Here is a 12,478-nt window from a genome sequence, read left to right on the forward strand (position 1 = left end):
AAGAAAATTCCAGATCCAGATTGTTTCATTGGTGAATTCTACTGAACATTTAAGGAAGTAATAATATCAAATCTGCATAAATTCCTTCAGAATATAGAAGAGGAGAAAACAGTTTATAAGTCATTTTATAAGGTCAGCATTATCCTGATACCAATGGGAGACAAAAACAATACAAGAAAAAATATTGTAGACTAATATCCTCCATGAATATCAATGCAAAATCCATATCAAAACATTAACAAATCAAATCTAGCAATAAATAAGAAAATACATCATAATTAAATGAGGTTTCTCCCAGGAATAGAAGGTCAGTTCAATATTTGAAATCAATTAATGTAATTCATTTTATTAATAGGCTAAGAAAAATCATGTTCATCTCAATCGATACAGAAAAACTATTGACATAATTCAACATCCATTCATGATTAAGAACTCTCAGAAAACTATGAATAGAAAGGAATTTCCTTGATCTAATATATAGCATCTATTAAAAACCTATAATTAGCACACACAAAAACTATAACTAACATCATTTTTAATAGTGAAAGAAAGAATGCTTTCCCCTCAAGATTAAGAAGAAAACAAACATATTTGATCTTCCCATTTCTATTCAACACTATATTGGTGGTGTTAGCCAGTGCAATAAGTCAAGAAAAATAAATTAAAAGCATAAAGATTGAAAAAGAAGAAATAAAACTGTCTTTATTTACAAATAAAATTATATTCTACCTAGAAAATCCCAAAGAATCAACAAAACAGCTACCATAAAATAAGAGAGTTTAGTACAATTGCAGGATAAAATGATCAATATACAAAAATAAATTATATGTCTACTAGCAATGGAAAATTATAAATTGAAATTGAATACACAATATCATTTACAATCAGATTTAAAACATAAAATACGATACAATCAAGCAAAATATGTGCAAGATTTGTGTACTAAAAACCACAAAACATTAATGAGAGAAATTAAAGAAGATCTATATGAATGGAGAGATGTATCAAGTTCATGGATTGTAAAATTCAATATTATTAAGATGATAATTTTCTCTCTGAATTGATCTGTAAATTAAATTCTGTCCCAGTCAAAATCCCTGTAAGCTTTTTCTTAGAAATTGAGAAACTGATCCTAAAAATGTATATGAAAAAGGGCCTAGAATAGCCAAAACAACTTGAAAAAGAGGAAAGTTGGGCTCACTATCTGGTTTTATAAAGCTACAGTAATCAAGACAGTGGAGTATCAACATAAAGATAGATATATACATTAATGGAACATAATCAAGTTCAGAAATACACTCACATGCCAACATAGACCATTGGAGAAAGAATCATCTTTTTAACAAATAGTGTTGCAACATTTGGAATCCTCATGAAAAAAAAAAAATTAATCTCAGTCCATACTTCATATCATAGACAAAATTAACTCAAAATGTAAAACCTAAAACTATACAACTTCTAGAAGAAGACAGAGAACAAATCTTATTGATCTTGGGTTAGATAAAGATTATTTAGATTGAAATCGAACAAAAAAAAACCCAGAAAACTTAAAGACAAAAATTGATGCCCTGGCTGCATGGCTCTGTTGGCTGGAGGATCATCTAGTACACAGAAAGGTCACAGGTTCAATTCCCAGTCAGGTCACATACCCAGGTTGCAGGTTCAATCACCGGTTGGGGTGCATGCAGGAGACAACCAATCGATGTTTCTCTCTCACAATGACATTTCTCTCTTTCCTTCTCTCTCTCTCTCTCTCTCTCTCTCTCTCTCTCTCTCCCCCCCCCCATTCCCATCCCTTCCTCTCTCTCAGAAAATCAATAAAAAGAAAAGAAATATATCCTCAGGTGAGGGTTAAAAAAATGATATGGAATTTTTTCAAATTTTAAAACTTCATCTCTTCTAATAGCATTGTTAAGAAAATACAAAGATAAGCCACGGATGGGGAGAAAATATTTGTCAAACACATTAACTCAAATGAATCATAGGACAAAATATAAAGCCTAAAACCATACAATTTCTAGAAGAAAATACACAAAAGATCTTTATGACTTTTAGATTAGGAGACTTCTTAAATACAGCACCAAAGCATGACCCATAAAATAAAAACTTGATAAGTTGAACTTCTTCAGAATTAATAACCTATCTTCAAGACACCCTGTTTAGAGAATGGAGAGACAACCAGAGACTGGTAGAAAATAGTTATAAATCTAGACGCATAAAAACTCTAAATTTCTAATAATTTTTTAAATGTATTTTTGCCCTGGCCTGTGGCTCAGTTGGTTAGATCATGTCTCATACACTGAAAGGTCACAGGTTCAAATCCCGGTCAGGGCACATACCTAGGTTGCAGGTTCAATCCCCTGTCAGGGCATATTCGGGAGGCAACCCTTGGCTGTTTCTCTCTCTCTCTCTTTTCCTTCTTCTCTCTCTAAAATCAATAAAAAACACATCTTTGGGTGAAGATTTTTTAAAAAACCAAAGCCAATGTTTTCAAATGAGCAAAAGATTTGGATACTTCATCAAAGAGGTACAGATGGCAACAAAGGCACATGAAAAGACGCTCAACATCATTAGTCATTAGGAAAATATAAATTAAAACCACAATGAAATACTACTACACACCACCAGAAAAGCCATAATTAAGAGAGAGAGAGAGAGAGAGAGAGAATACAAAGTGCTGGTGAGGATGCAGAGCAACTGGAACTCTCTCTTACATACTGGTGGAAATGCAAAACGGTACAGCGACTTTAAAAAACACATTGGCAGTTTCTCATAAAGTTAAACATAACTACAGGGACATCATACTATCAGTGGTCATCAGAGCTGCGAGTGTGTGAGGGAGATTGACTATAAAGGAACACAGTGGAACTTTTGAGGTGATTAAGATGTTTTGTATCTTGATTTATGGGAGCAGTCTACACTGTATCCATTTATCAAAACCTATCGAACTGTATACCTAAAAAGGGAGAATGTTACTGTATTGCTAATTGTAGCACAAAATCTGAATTTTAAAAAGCAGAAAAATAAATAAATGCAGGAAGATTATACATTCAGCCTTAGATTTTTTAAAAAATATATTTTTATTGATTTCAGAGAGGAAGGGAGGAGAGAGTGATAGAAACATCAATGATGAGAGAAAATCATTGGTCGGCTACCTCCTGCACACCCCTACTGAGGATTGAGCCCGCAACCTGGGTATATGCCCTTGACCAGAGTCTAACTCAGGACGCTTCAATCCGCAGGCTGACACTGAGCCACCAGCAAGATCTGATAAATGTATGATTTCTTTGACTCCTCCAATTGGGGATAATATCCAGTAACCAGCAGGAGACACAGGTCTGAAACTCAGAGGAGGGGACTCTGTTGGAGGCTGTAACAGGTCCCAATGCTGATCGTTTTATCCAATAGCCTTCTCCTTGACCCCCTTGCCTCCCTAGTAAATTCTTATTCGTTTTTTGTGTGTGTGTTTTTTGAAGCTCTGCCTAAGCATTCCCTTCTCTATGAGGTTCTCCATGATCCCAATCTTTCAACACCTAGAATATGAGCTCCATGAGAGCAAGCTACCTTATCTGGCTTTTCTTTATATCCCCAGAGCCTAGAACATGGCTGGCATATGGTAGGTGTTTTACAAATAGTGAATGAGTGGATGAATTATTCTCTCCTTTTCATAGCAGTACACACTTTATTTTGTTTGCCCAATTATCTGTGCCTTCTAATGATCACCTATTTCATTATTAATTTTTAAATGTATCTTTGTATTTCCCAGCTCACTGTGGAACTGAACCTGAGAGACTCAAGCCTCCAGGCTGTTGGTTCTTCCAGAAGGAGGCAGGTGAGCACTCTGGAACAGCGCCTGCGGTGCTCCAAGCCCTGTCATGCACATTTAATTCCTGTAAAAGCAGCTAAGGAAACTGAAACTCACTAACTTGGTCACCTGAATTGACCAAGGTCACTCAGCAAGCAAACAGCAGAGTTCAGATACAAACTCAGATCTTCCAAACTCCAAAAAAGTCTATGCTCTTGTGCCATCCTCTCTTCCTTGAATCCTTAACGCCATGATTTTCAGCACCTTCAGCCACCCTCAGATGACATCATCTGCTCCGATCCCAAAGTCTGATAACCCTTCTCTGTGCCCTATACAGCTGCTGTCATCCATCCTGTCAATTCCCAATTCCCAAATTCTTTTCCACTGATGTCTTCTGGTTTCCTTTGCTCTCCACTCAACCCATCCCAAGAGTCTGTCATTTCAGTAATGCTTTAAGCCTGGATTCCTTTGTTCCTGAGTTTCCACCACTCCTATCCTCTCATCTCTCAGTGAGAGATGCCCCAAGATACAGAGAGTTTCTTGTGTAGTTAGTCTCATCATAGAGCCATGCTGCATAACCTCCTCTGGGACCTCAAAATCACTCATTTAACCTTTCATGCTTCCTGGTAGACCAAGTATCTCAGCACGTATGTGGCAGTCTCCCCCGCCTCTATTCACTCTTCCCATTGGTAGAGAGAGCTGTACAGGGAATAGAGGAGGCTCCTAGAAGAGCCAAATTTTGGGGAGTCCTCTCTGAGCTTTAGCACCGAAGATTCCTGGGCAGCCACATGCTCCTCAGCACTGATCTTTTCTTCCTTTTTCCCTGGGGAATAACCCTTGGGTACAAGCCCAATTGAAGTATATAAAAGTGTCACAGCCTTCTTTGACCTTCCCAACCTGACCTGAGCCCTCAGAACCCTTCCCCGACTCAACACCCGACAGTCCTCCCCAGGGCCTCCAAATGGGGCAGGAGCACCGACAGATAAATTCCCAAAGTCTTGAGAGATTCAGACTGGGTCCTGCACCCAACCCAACTGCAATCCACCTGCCTCCCCCAGCTCATCCAGTCTCCCTTTACATTAATTGTTTGACTCAAAATCATTCCCAGTAGCCCTTAGGGTCCCTCTGGGGGAGGCCCACTGGCATGTGCTGGGCTCTCCACTGAGGGGTCCCGGGGAGCCTCCCAGGCCACCCACTCACCCACCTGGCTGCCTCCAACCCTCCCCAATATAGGGCTTTCCAACACATCTTTGGAGAAAAGGACGGGAATCAGCCCCTTCCAGTTTGGGCTCTAAGCCCCTCCCCTCCCTCTTATCTCACATGCTATTCTAAACTATTCTCCCTCAGTTGTTCTCTCTCCTCAAGGTTGAGCAAGACATTTCCAGTCTAATGATAAAGCAAAACCTGAAGGTCTCTAGGCCTCATGATTCTGCCTAATCCCCTAATCTCCTACCATCTAGTTTCCACGGAACTCTGGCTCCTGCCCTCTGAGAGAGAATGTGGGGAGGGGGAGGAATGAGCTGACCCACCCTTATCAGGATCATCTGTGAGTTTACTCAGTAGTTAAACCTGCCTCTCAGGTTCCCCACTGTCCCTGAGCAGGACATCGGAATGCGGAATGCAGGACAGCGTCCCCACCCCCTTCCTTCAGATCTCCCCTCGGCTGGGTCTCTTTAAGTGCCTTTTAACTTTGTTCTGGGAACCTCTCACCAGGGCCCCTCCTGCTCCACCTTCTCCCTGGACCAGCCTCCCAATCACCTCTTCCCTCTTTCACCGTGCCTTCCACCCCTGCCTCCCACCCCCCACTCTGTCTGAGAGCCCCAGTGCTGGGAATCTGGGGACCGAAACTCCTCCCTAATGCCCCCCTCCCCAGCTGTCTGTCAGAATGACAAAGACCTGAACCACGGAGGAATCTGGAAGTGGTGGAAAAAGGGCAGGCTGGTGCTGGAACCTGAGGTTGGTATTTGCCCCATGCTGCAAGAGGTCAGGAATGCGGCCACTGACATCAGCTGTGAGAGATAAGATCCATTGGCAGCTCTCCCCCTCCGGCCCCTGGACTGAGCCTCCACAGACCCCAAAAGGTCCTGAGCAGTTGGAGTGAAGAATCAGAGAAGGAACTGGAAAAGAGCTTGGATAAGAATCTGGACTCTGGGTCTGATCCCCAGTGGAATTCAAAATCCCCCAGGGGTCTTAAGTGACCTAGAGAGAGCCCTGACATTGTTGAGCCATCTTTACAATTAAATTGATCCCCTGCTTCTCTGCCTTCCAGGATGTGTGGAGACTTATTCGGGCAATAAGTAATTAGTGTTTGTTTAATAAATGACAGGGTGGTAATTAACATTTACACCCACTGCCATCCAAAGAGATAGGCTTTATTATTCCCCCTTTAAAGTGAAGAAACAGAAGTTCAGAGTTGTGACTTCCCCAAGGTCACACAGCCAGCAAAGCACCCAAATTGGCTGACTTCAGACAGCGAAAAACAGCAAAGGTGATCAACCCCATGTGTAACATATACCCTTTACCGTGCAATTCTGCACAACACGACAATTCTGGAACCTGGAGGTAACAGCAGGAGAAACTCCTTTGTCTGGTACCTCCAATCTCCCAGGAACCTTCCATGTAAAAGGAGTGGCATTCATTTGTATACTATTCTGCATTCCATTTGCCTTCTGGCCTTCAGCAGGCCCTGACCCTCCCCTGGCCAGCTCAGCTCCCGTTGAGTATTATGGGGCTTTCTCCACCAGAAGGTGGCAGAGCTGGGACAAGTCAGGGCCAAGCCCCCCACATGTGAGATGCCTTGCCCCCAGGCCCCTTTCCCTTCTAGGCCTACACTCCTCCCAGCTCCCACCTCTTCAGGTCAGCTGGCAGCTCAATAAGAATCAATATGCCCTAACCGGTTTGCTCAGTGGATAGAGCGTCAGCCTGCGGACTAAAGGGTCCCAGGTTCGATTCCGGTCAAGGGCATGTACCTCTGTTGCAGGCACATTCCCAGTGCGGGGTGTGCAGGAGGCAGCTGATCGATGTTTCTCTCTGATCGATGTTTCTAACTCTCTATCCCTTTCCCTTCCTCTCTGTTAAAAAATCAATAAAATATATTTAAAAAAGAATCAATAGGCGTACTCCAGAGCAAAGAGCACAAACAAGTGTGTAATGCCAGGCCATGTCGGACAAACAAGCTGCTAGTGGGGAGAGACTTGAAGGCCCAGTACCTCAGCATTTTCCCACCCCCACCCCCTCACCTCCTCACCCCCCACCCCCGATCACTCAGCAGGGGCTGGCCATCTAGTCAGGGTTACTAGATGGAAGCAGTGGGAACATCCCTACCTCCATCCTTTTCACCATATCCTGACCTAAGCTTCCCTGGAGGAGTCAGCCCCCTGGGGACAGACTTGGGCTCCAGAGAACCTTTTGAGAAGGGGCACAGGAAGGAGGAGGCCTGCAGACTTGGGCTCCAGAGAACCTTTTGAGAAGGGGCACAGGAAGGAGGAGGCCACCAGGCTGAGTCTCAACTAGACTGTCTCTAGGTGTGTGTGTTTGTCCTCTTAGGCCCCATACATGTGAGATACATTACAATCTTCATGAGGGAGTTTGGTCTGTTACTCCTGCTGTTCTCCTGGCAACTAGAACAGGGCCTGATGCACAGTAAGTGCCCCAAAACTATTTGTGGAACTGTAAGTGTTCAGGAAGTATTTGTTTACCTAAGGGTGTAGGCCAGGCCGATTAGAAAGTGTGCAGAAGTGCCAACGTGTCCCCTGTTCCAATCGCAAAGAATTCCACGGGTCCAGGCCTCCATGGGAGTGAGTTGAGGGGAGAGGGAGTGGGTCAGGGAGTGAGTATGTCTTCAGGAGTCTGAACATACTCAGTGAGTGACATACACGTGTATGATCTGGGCAGGAGTGTGTGCTAGTGAACATGTGCAGGTGGGCGTGTTTGGGACCCAAGTGTGGTGGGGGTCGAGTGTGTAAACCAGCACATTTGAGGCTCAAGATTGAGTCTCTCTTCCTCTTCCCCAGCCCCCACCTTTTCTTCCTCATGGCTTCTGGGACTCCAGGATCCCCCCAAGATCTCATCAGCGGGCGGGGCTTGGACTGCCGGGCCCAGAACATCCGTGGAGACTCACACCCCACTCAACTCGCTCATTCCCCCAAACTCCCAAATTCTCAACCGGTCAGGAGCTCCTCTACCTGGGAAGGGGTATAATTACGTCATTTCCTGCCCTTAAATCACAGCTGCAGGGCCAACACCACCTGCTTGCTGCCCTTGTCCTGCCCGGTTGTCACCTCCTTTCTGGGGGATCGCGGGTGGCCTTGGCAGGGCTGTGCTGAGGGGGCTTAGGCAGGGTCTGAAGCCGCTAAGCTGTGTGACCCCCGCGGCGGGCCACCTGTGGCTGGCCCGCAGCGACTGGGGCAGGGGCGGGGCCCCGCCGGGTCCCACCTCCTCCCTGGGCCATAAAACTTGAGTCGCGGATCCGGCACTCACTGCCGCTGGAACGTGAGTCTCGGCTTCTCTTCTCGCCTTTCTCCCTGGACAACATGAGCTTCAGCACCCGCTCCAGCTTCTCCTCCAACTACCGGACCCTGGGCTCCGTGCAGGCGCCCAGCTACCGGGTCCGGCCGACCAGCAGCGCGGCCAGCGTCTATGCAGGTGCGGGGGGCTCAGGCTCCCGGATCTCCGTGTCCCACTCCACCAGTGTGCGGAGTGGCTGGGGGGCCGGGGGCCTGGCTGCGGGGATGGCCGGGGGTCTGGCGGGCATAGGAGGCATCCAGAGCGAGAAGGAGACGATGCAATGCCTGAATGACCGCCTGGCCTCCTACCTGGAGAGGGTGAGAAGCCTGGAGGCTGATAATCGGAGACTGGAGATCAAAATCCGGGAACACCTGGAGAAGAAGGGGCCCCAGGTCAGAGACTGGGGGCATTATTTCAAGACCATCGAGGACCTGAGGGCTCAGGTAAGGGCGCATGGAGGGAGCAACCCAACTCCCAGCCGTGTTTTTCCTCCACTTAGTACCGTACTTCCTCCCCCTCTCCCAAGGATAGGAATTTTAATTCCCCCTTTCTATTTCCACCCAGCCTCCTATTGTCCAGCGAGGGTGGTAGGAATGCCCTAGGTTTCCATACATGCCCCTAGCCACAGGGACCCCAAGGGTGGTAATTGCATGGGTGGGTCCTTTCCCTGGAGACTGTGGGAAGGGGAGACCAGAGCTTGAGAAGTGAACAGCATGGAGGGAGGTGAGACTAGGCCCATACAGAGGACCAGACACTGGCTGCTGGCCAAGTGGGGACAGTTGGAGCGTTAAGCGGATGTGGTTAAGGCTGAGTCATCTTAAGAGTAAACTGGAGGCCTACCTGGCGGGGAGGGGGGGGGGGGGGGACAGGGGGTAGAGCAGGGACACTAGTAAAAAAAAGTGCCAGCAGAGGGCTAGAGGACTTGTATAGTAGCTGCTCACTTCAAGCAAGCCAGCCCCCAGAGGCCCCAAAGGAGGAGTAGCAGGAGGCGGGTGGGAGCCCTGGGATTTGAGACTCTAGGAAAGGAGAAAGGAGTGTGAGGGGCACAGGTGGAAGGGGATAGTTTCTGGCTATTCTTGGGACCAGGAAATTTTCACTGAGACATATAACACACTCAGCCCAGCCCATCATTGACTCCGCATTCATGGAGCTATCTTTCTCATCAATCCCCAGATCTTTGCAAGTTCTGTGGACAATGCCCGCATCGTTCTACAGATTGACAATGCCCGTCTTGCTGCTGATGACTTCAGAGTCAAGTAAGGCTGGGGGGACTAGGGAGCTAGGAATGGTCTGCTTCCTGATCTGGGTCAGCTAAGGGCTCACAGTGGGATCTTGTTCAACTGCAAGTGGAACTGGGTAGATGAGAGTTAGGTTCCATCAGTTTATTCATTCATGTAACTCAGTTTAAGAACACTGTCCCCCAATGGCATTCAGAGGATTACCATCTGATTCCTGACTCTGGTTTGCAGTAGGCACGATGCTGCTCTTAGGAGGCGGCATGGGTTGAGAAGTTTCTGGATCTGATCACCTGCACTCCCACAGGTATGAGACAGAGCTGGCCATGCGCCAGTCTGTGGAGAGTGACATCAATGGGCTCCGAAAGGTCATTGATGACACCAATATCACTCGGCTGCAGCTGGAGACAGAGATCGAGGCGCTCAAGGAGGAGTTGATCTTCATGAGGAAGAACCACGAGGAGGCAAGCAAGGGCCACTGGCCAGGCCAGGAACCAGGGGTCAAAACGAGTCCCGGGGAATGATGGGCAAGCTGCCTGCAAGCAGCCTTGCAGGGAAGTTTAGAACTACCAGCCTGGGCTCTTCTAAATCAGACTATTGCCATCTGAGTTACAACATGATGAGGTCAAGAGGCCATGGGTGAGAGAATGAGAGGAGGATAAAGGCAGAAGCAGCTAGCACCAGGAGTGAGGGGGGTGATGGAGGAGTGAGAGCAGGGCGGGCTGGAAGGGCTTCCCAGAAGGAAGTATAAGGAGCAAGTTTGTAGAAGGACCGTAGATGGAGGGAGAGAGTGAAGTGAGGAGAAAGAGGTCACTTGAGTGCGTGGGCAGGGAGTGGGTGGCGTTTTACCTATCCAGCGTAGAAAGCCAGGAGTACAAACCTGAGAGATTCCCCTTTTCTCTTCTCCAACTGATCCTGTCGGCCTGGGAGAGGCAGTCACAGCGGAAGGGCCTTACTAGAACTCAACCCTGAGCCCCTCCTCACTTTTTCTCTCTCTCCTCTAGGAAGTAAATGGTCTACAAAACCAGATTGCCAACTCTGGCTTGACTGTGGAGTTAGATGCCCCCAAATCTCAGGACCTCAGCAAGATCATGGCAGACATCCGGGCCCAGTATGACGAGCTGGCTCGGAAGAACAGAGAGGAGCTAGACAAGTACTGGTCCCAACAGGTACAAGAGGGAAAGAGATGGATGCCAGCTGGGCACAGAGGCCCAGGGGGTGGGAGGGAGGCAGACAGAGACTGAAGGACCTGAGGATCGTACCCACCCTGCAGATTGAAGAGAGCACTACAGTAGTCACCTCGCAGTCCGTTGAGGTACGAAATGCTGAGACAACGCTCACGGAGCTGAGACGTACGGTCCAGTCCTTGGAGATCGACCTGGAATCCATGAAAAACCTGGTAAGAGCCCTCATTTCACCTGCCCCAACTCCTCCTGGCCCGACCTGTCTGCCTCAGACCAATCCTATCTTAGCTCAAATCCTACCCTTTCCATCATGAATTTCTTTCGCTCAGAAAGAGTTGTTACCCAAAAAAAAGAGTTGCTACTCTTTGCATTTCCCATTGCTCCTACCCCCTACCCCAAAACCCAGCGCAAAGTGAGTGCTCAAAAAAAAGTTGCCAAGAGTGAAGTCCTGAGTTCTGAGCTTCTCTGCGGAAAAAGCTGTAGACACTCCCTCCACTGTACCTCAAGGCTCACCAGACCCTTTCCCCTGTGGCCCCTGCAGAGGGCCAGCTTGGAGAACAGCCTGCGGGAGGTGGAGACGCGCTATGCCATGCAGATGGAGCAGCTCAACGGGATCCTACTGCACCTGGAGTCAGAGCTGACCCAGGCCCGGGCTGAGGGGCAGCGCCAGACACAGGAGTATGAGACCCTGCTGAACATCAAGGTCAAGCTGGAGTCTGAGATCGCCACCTACCGCCGCCTGCTGGAAGAAGGAGAGGACTTCAGGTAAGTGGGGCTCTCCTCCCACCCACACAAATTAGGGTCAAGATAACACCGCTCCCCAGATCCTGAGCTTTTGAAAGCCCCACTGAGCACTGTCTGCAAAGGAGTAACAGTTACAGAGGTTCCCTCCTGGAGAAGAGAAGGACTAAGTATTGCTCCTAGCCATACTTAGAGTACAAATGGAATTTGACCTTGGGTGTCCCTTTTATGGAGGAAGTGGCCCAGGGGAATTTTAAGATAAAGGCACAGGGGTAGGAGGGTTTTTTCCTCCACTTTCCTTGTCTCCCTTCTCTGCGGGGCTGTTTATGACTGGGGTTTGGTCTTCTGTTACAGCCTTAGTGATGCCCTGGACGGCAGCCTCTCCATGCAATCCATCCAAAAGACCACCACTCGCAGGATTGTGGACGGCAAAGTAGTGTCCGAGGTCAACGACACCAAAGTTCTAAGACGTTAACAAAGGCAGCAGAAGTGGGGCGCCCCTTGGGGAGGGGCAGGAGGCCAATAAAAAGTCCAGAGATCATTGAACATTACTTTGTGTCTTCCTTGGCTATTTTCATGCCGTGTGCAGATCCCCTTACCCAATAGTCCCATCTCTGAGGCAGGAATCACCTCTGACTCCAGGGGTTTTCTACAGGTGGGGCAGTGGGCAGAGGAACGGTGTGGGTTAGTAGAAACACGTTCTCAGTGTAAGGGCGGGGAGCGGGCCAATAGAATTGTGGAATCTTAGCCTTGAAGAGACCTGGTAATTATAGGGTCCCTGCTGTTAGGTGCTCCTTAGCAGAGATCGGCCAGAGAAGGAAGTGGAGCCACAGGATCAGGCCATACAGCTGGGTCTCCCCACCCTTGCCACTCTGCCTCCTTGACCCCCTGCCCAGTGCTTCCCACCCACAGCTTCACCTACCCTTCTTACCTTCAGCCCCAAGCCTATGTCTTCTGTGTTCTGTTCCTTCTGGTATGTGGCTGTTAGCCCACTGGAGGTCTGGCTA

At 47.7% G+C, this 12,478-nt stretch overlaps 1 protein-coding gene across 1 annotated transcript; it reads left to right on the forward strand.

Moving 5' to 3' along the window:
* Positions 1–8,260: 8,260 nt before the first annotated feature.
* KRT18 (keratin 18) lies at positions 8,261–12,017 on the forward strand. The gene is made up of 7 exons (XM_059682955.1): positions 8,261–8,754; positions 9,485–9,567; positions 9,854–10,010; positions 10,551–10,715; positions 10,820–10,945; positions 11,272–11,495; positions 11,826–12,017. The coding sequence occupies exons 1-7, from the start codon at positions 8,338–8,340 to the stop codon at positions 11,944–11,946; spliced, it is 1,293 nt and encodes a 430-aa protein (XP_059538938.1). The 5' UTR covers positions 8,261–8,337; the 3' UTR covers positions 11,947–12,017.
* Positions 12,018–12,478: the final 461 nt, after the last annotated feature.

This window comes from Myotis daubentonii, chromosome 2 (genome assembly GCF_963259705.1).
Source record: "Myotis daubentonii chromosome 2, mMyoDau2.1, whole genome shotgun sequence".
Classification (NCBI taxonomy): domain Eukaryota; kingdom Metazoa; phylum Chordata; class Mammalia; order Chiroptera; family Vespertilionidae; genus Myotis; species Myotis daubentonii.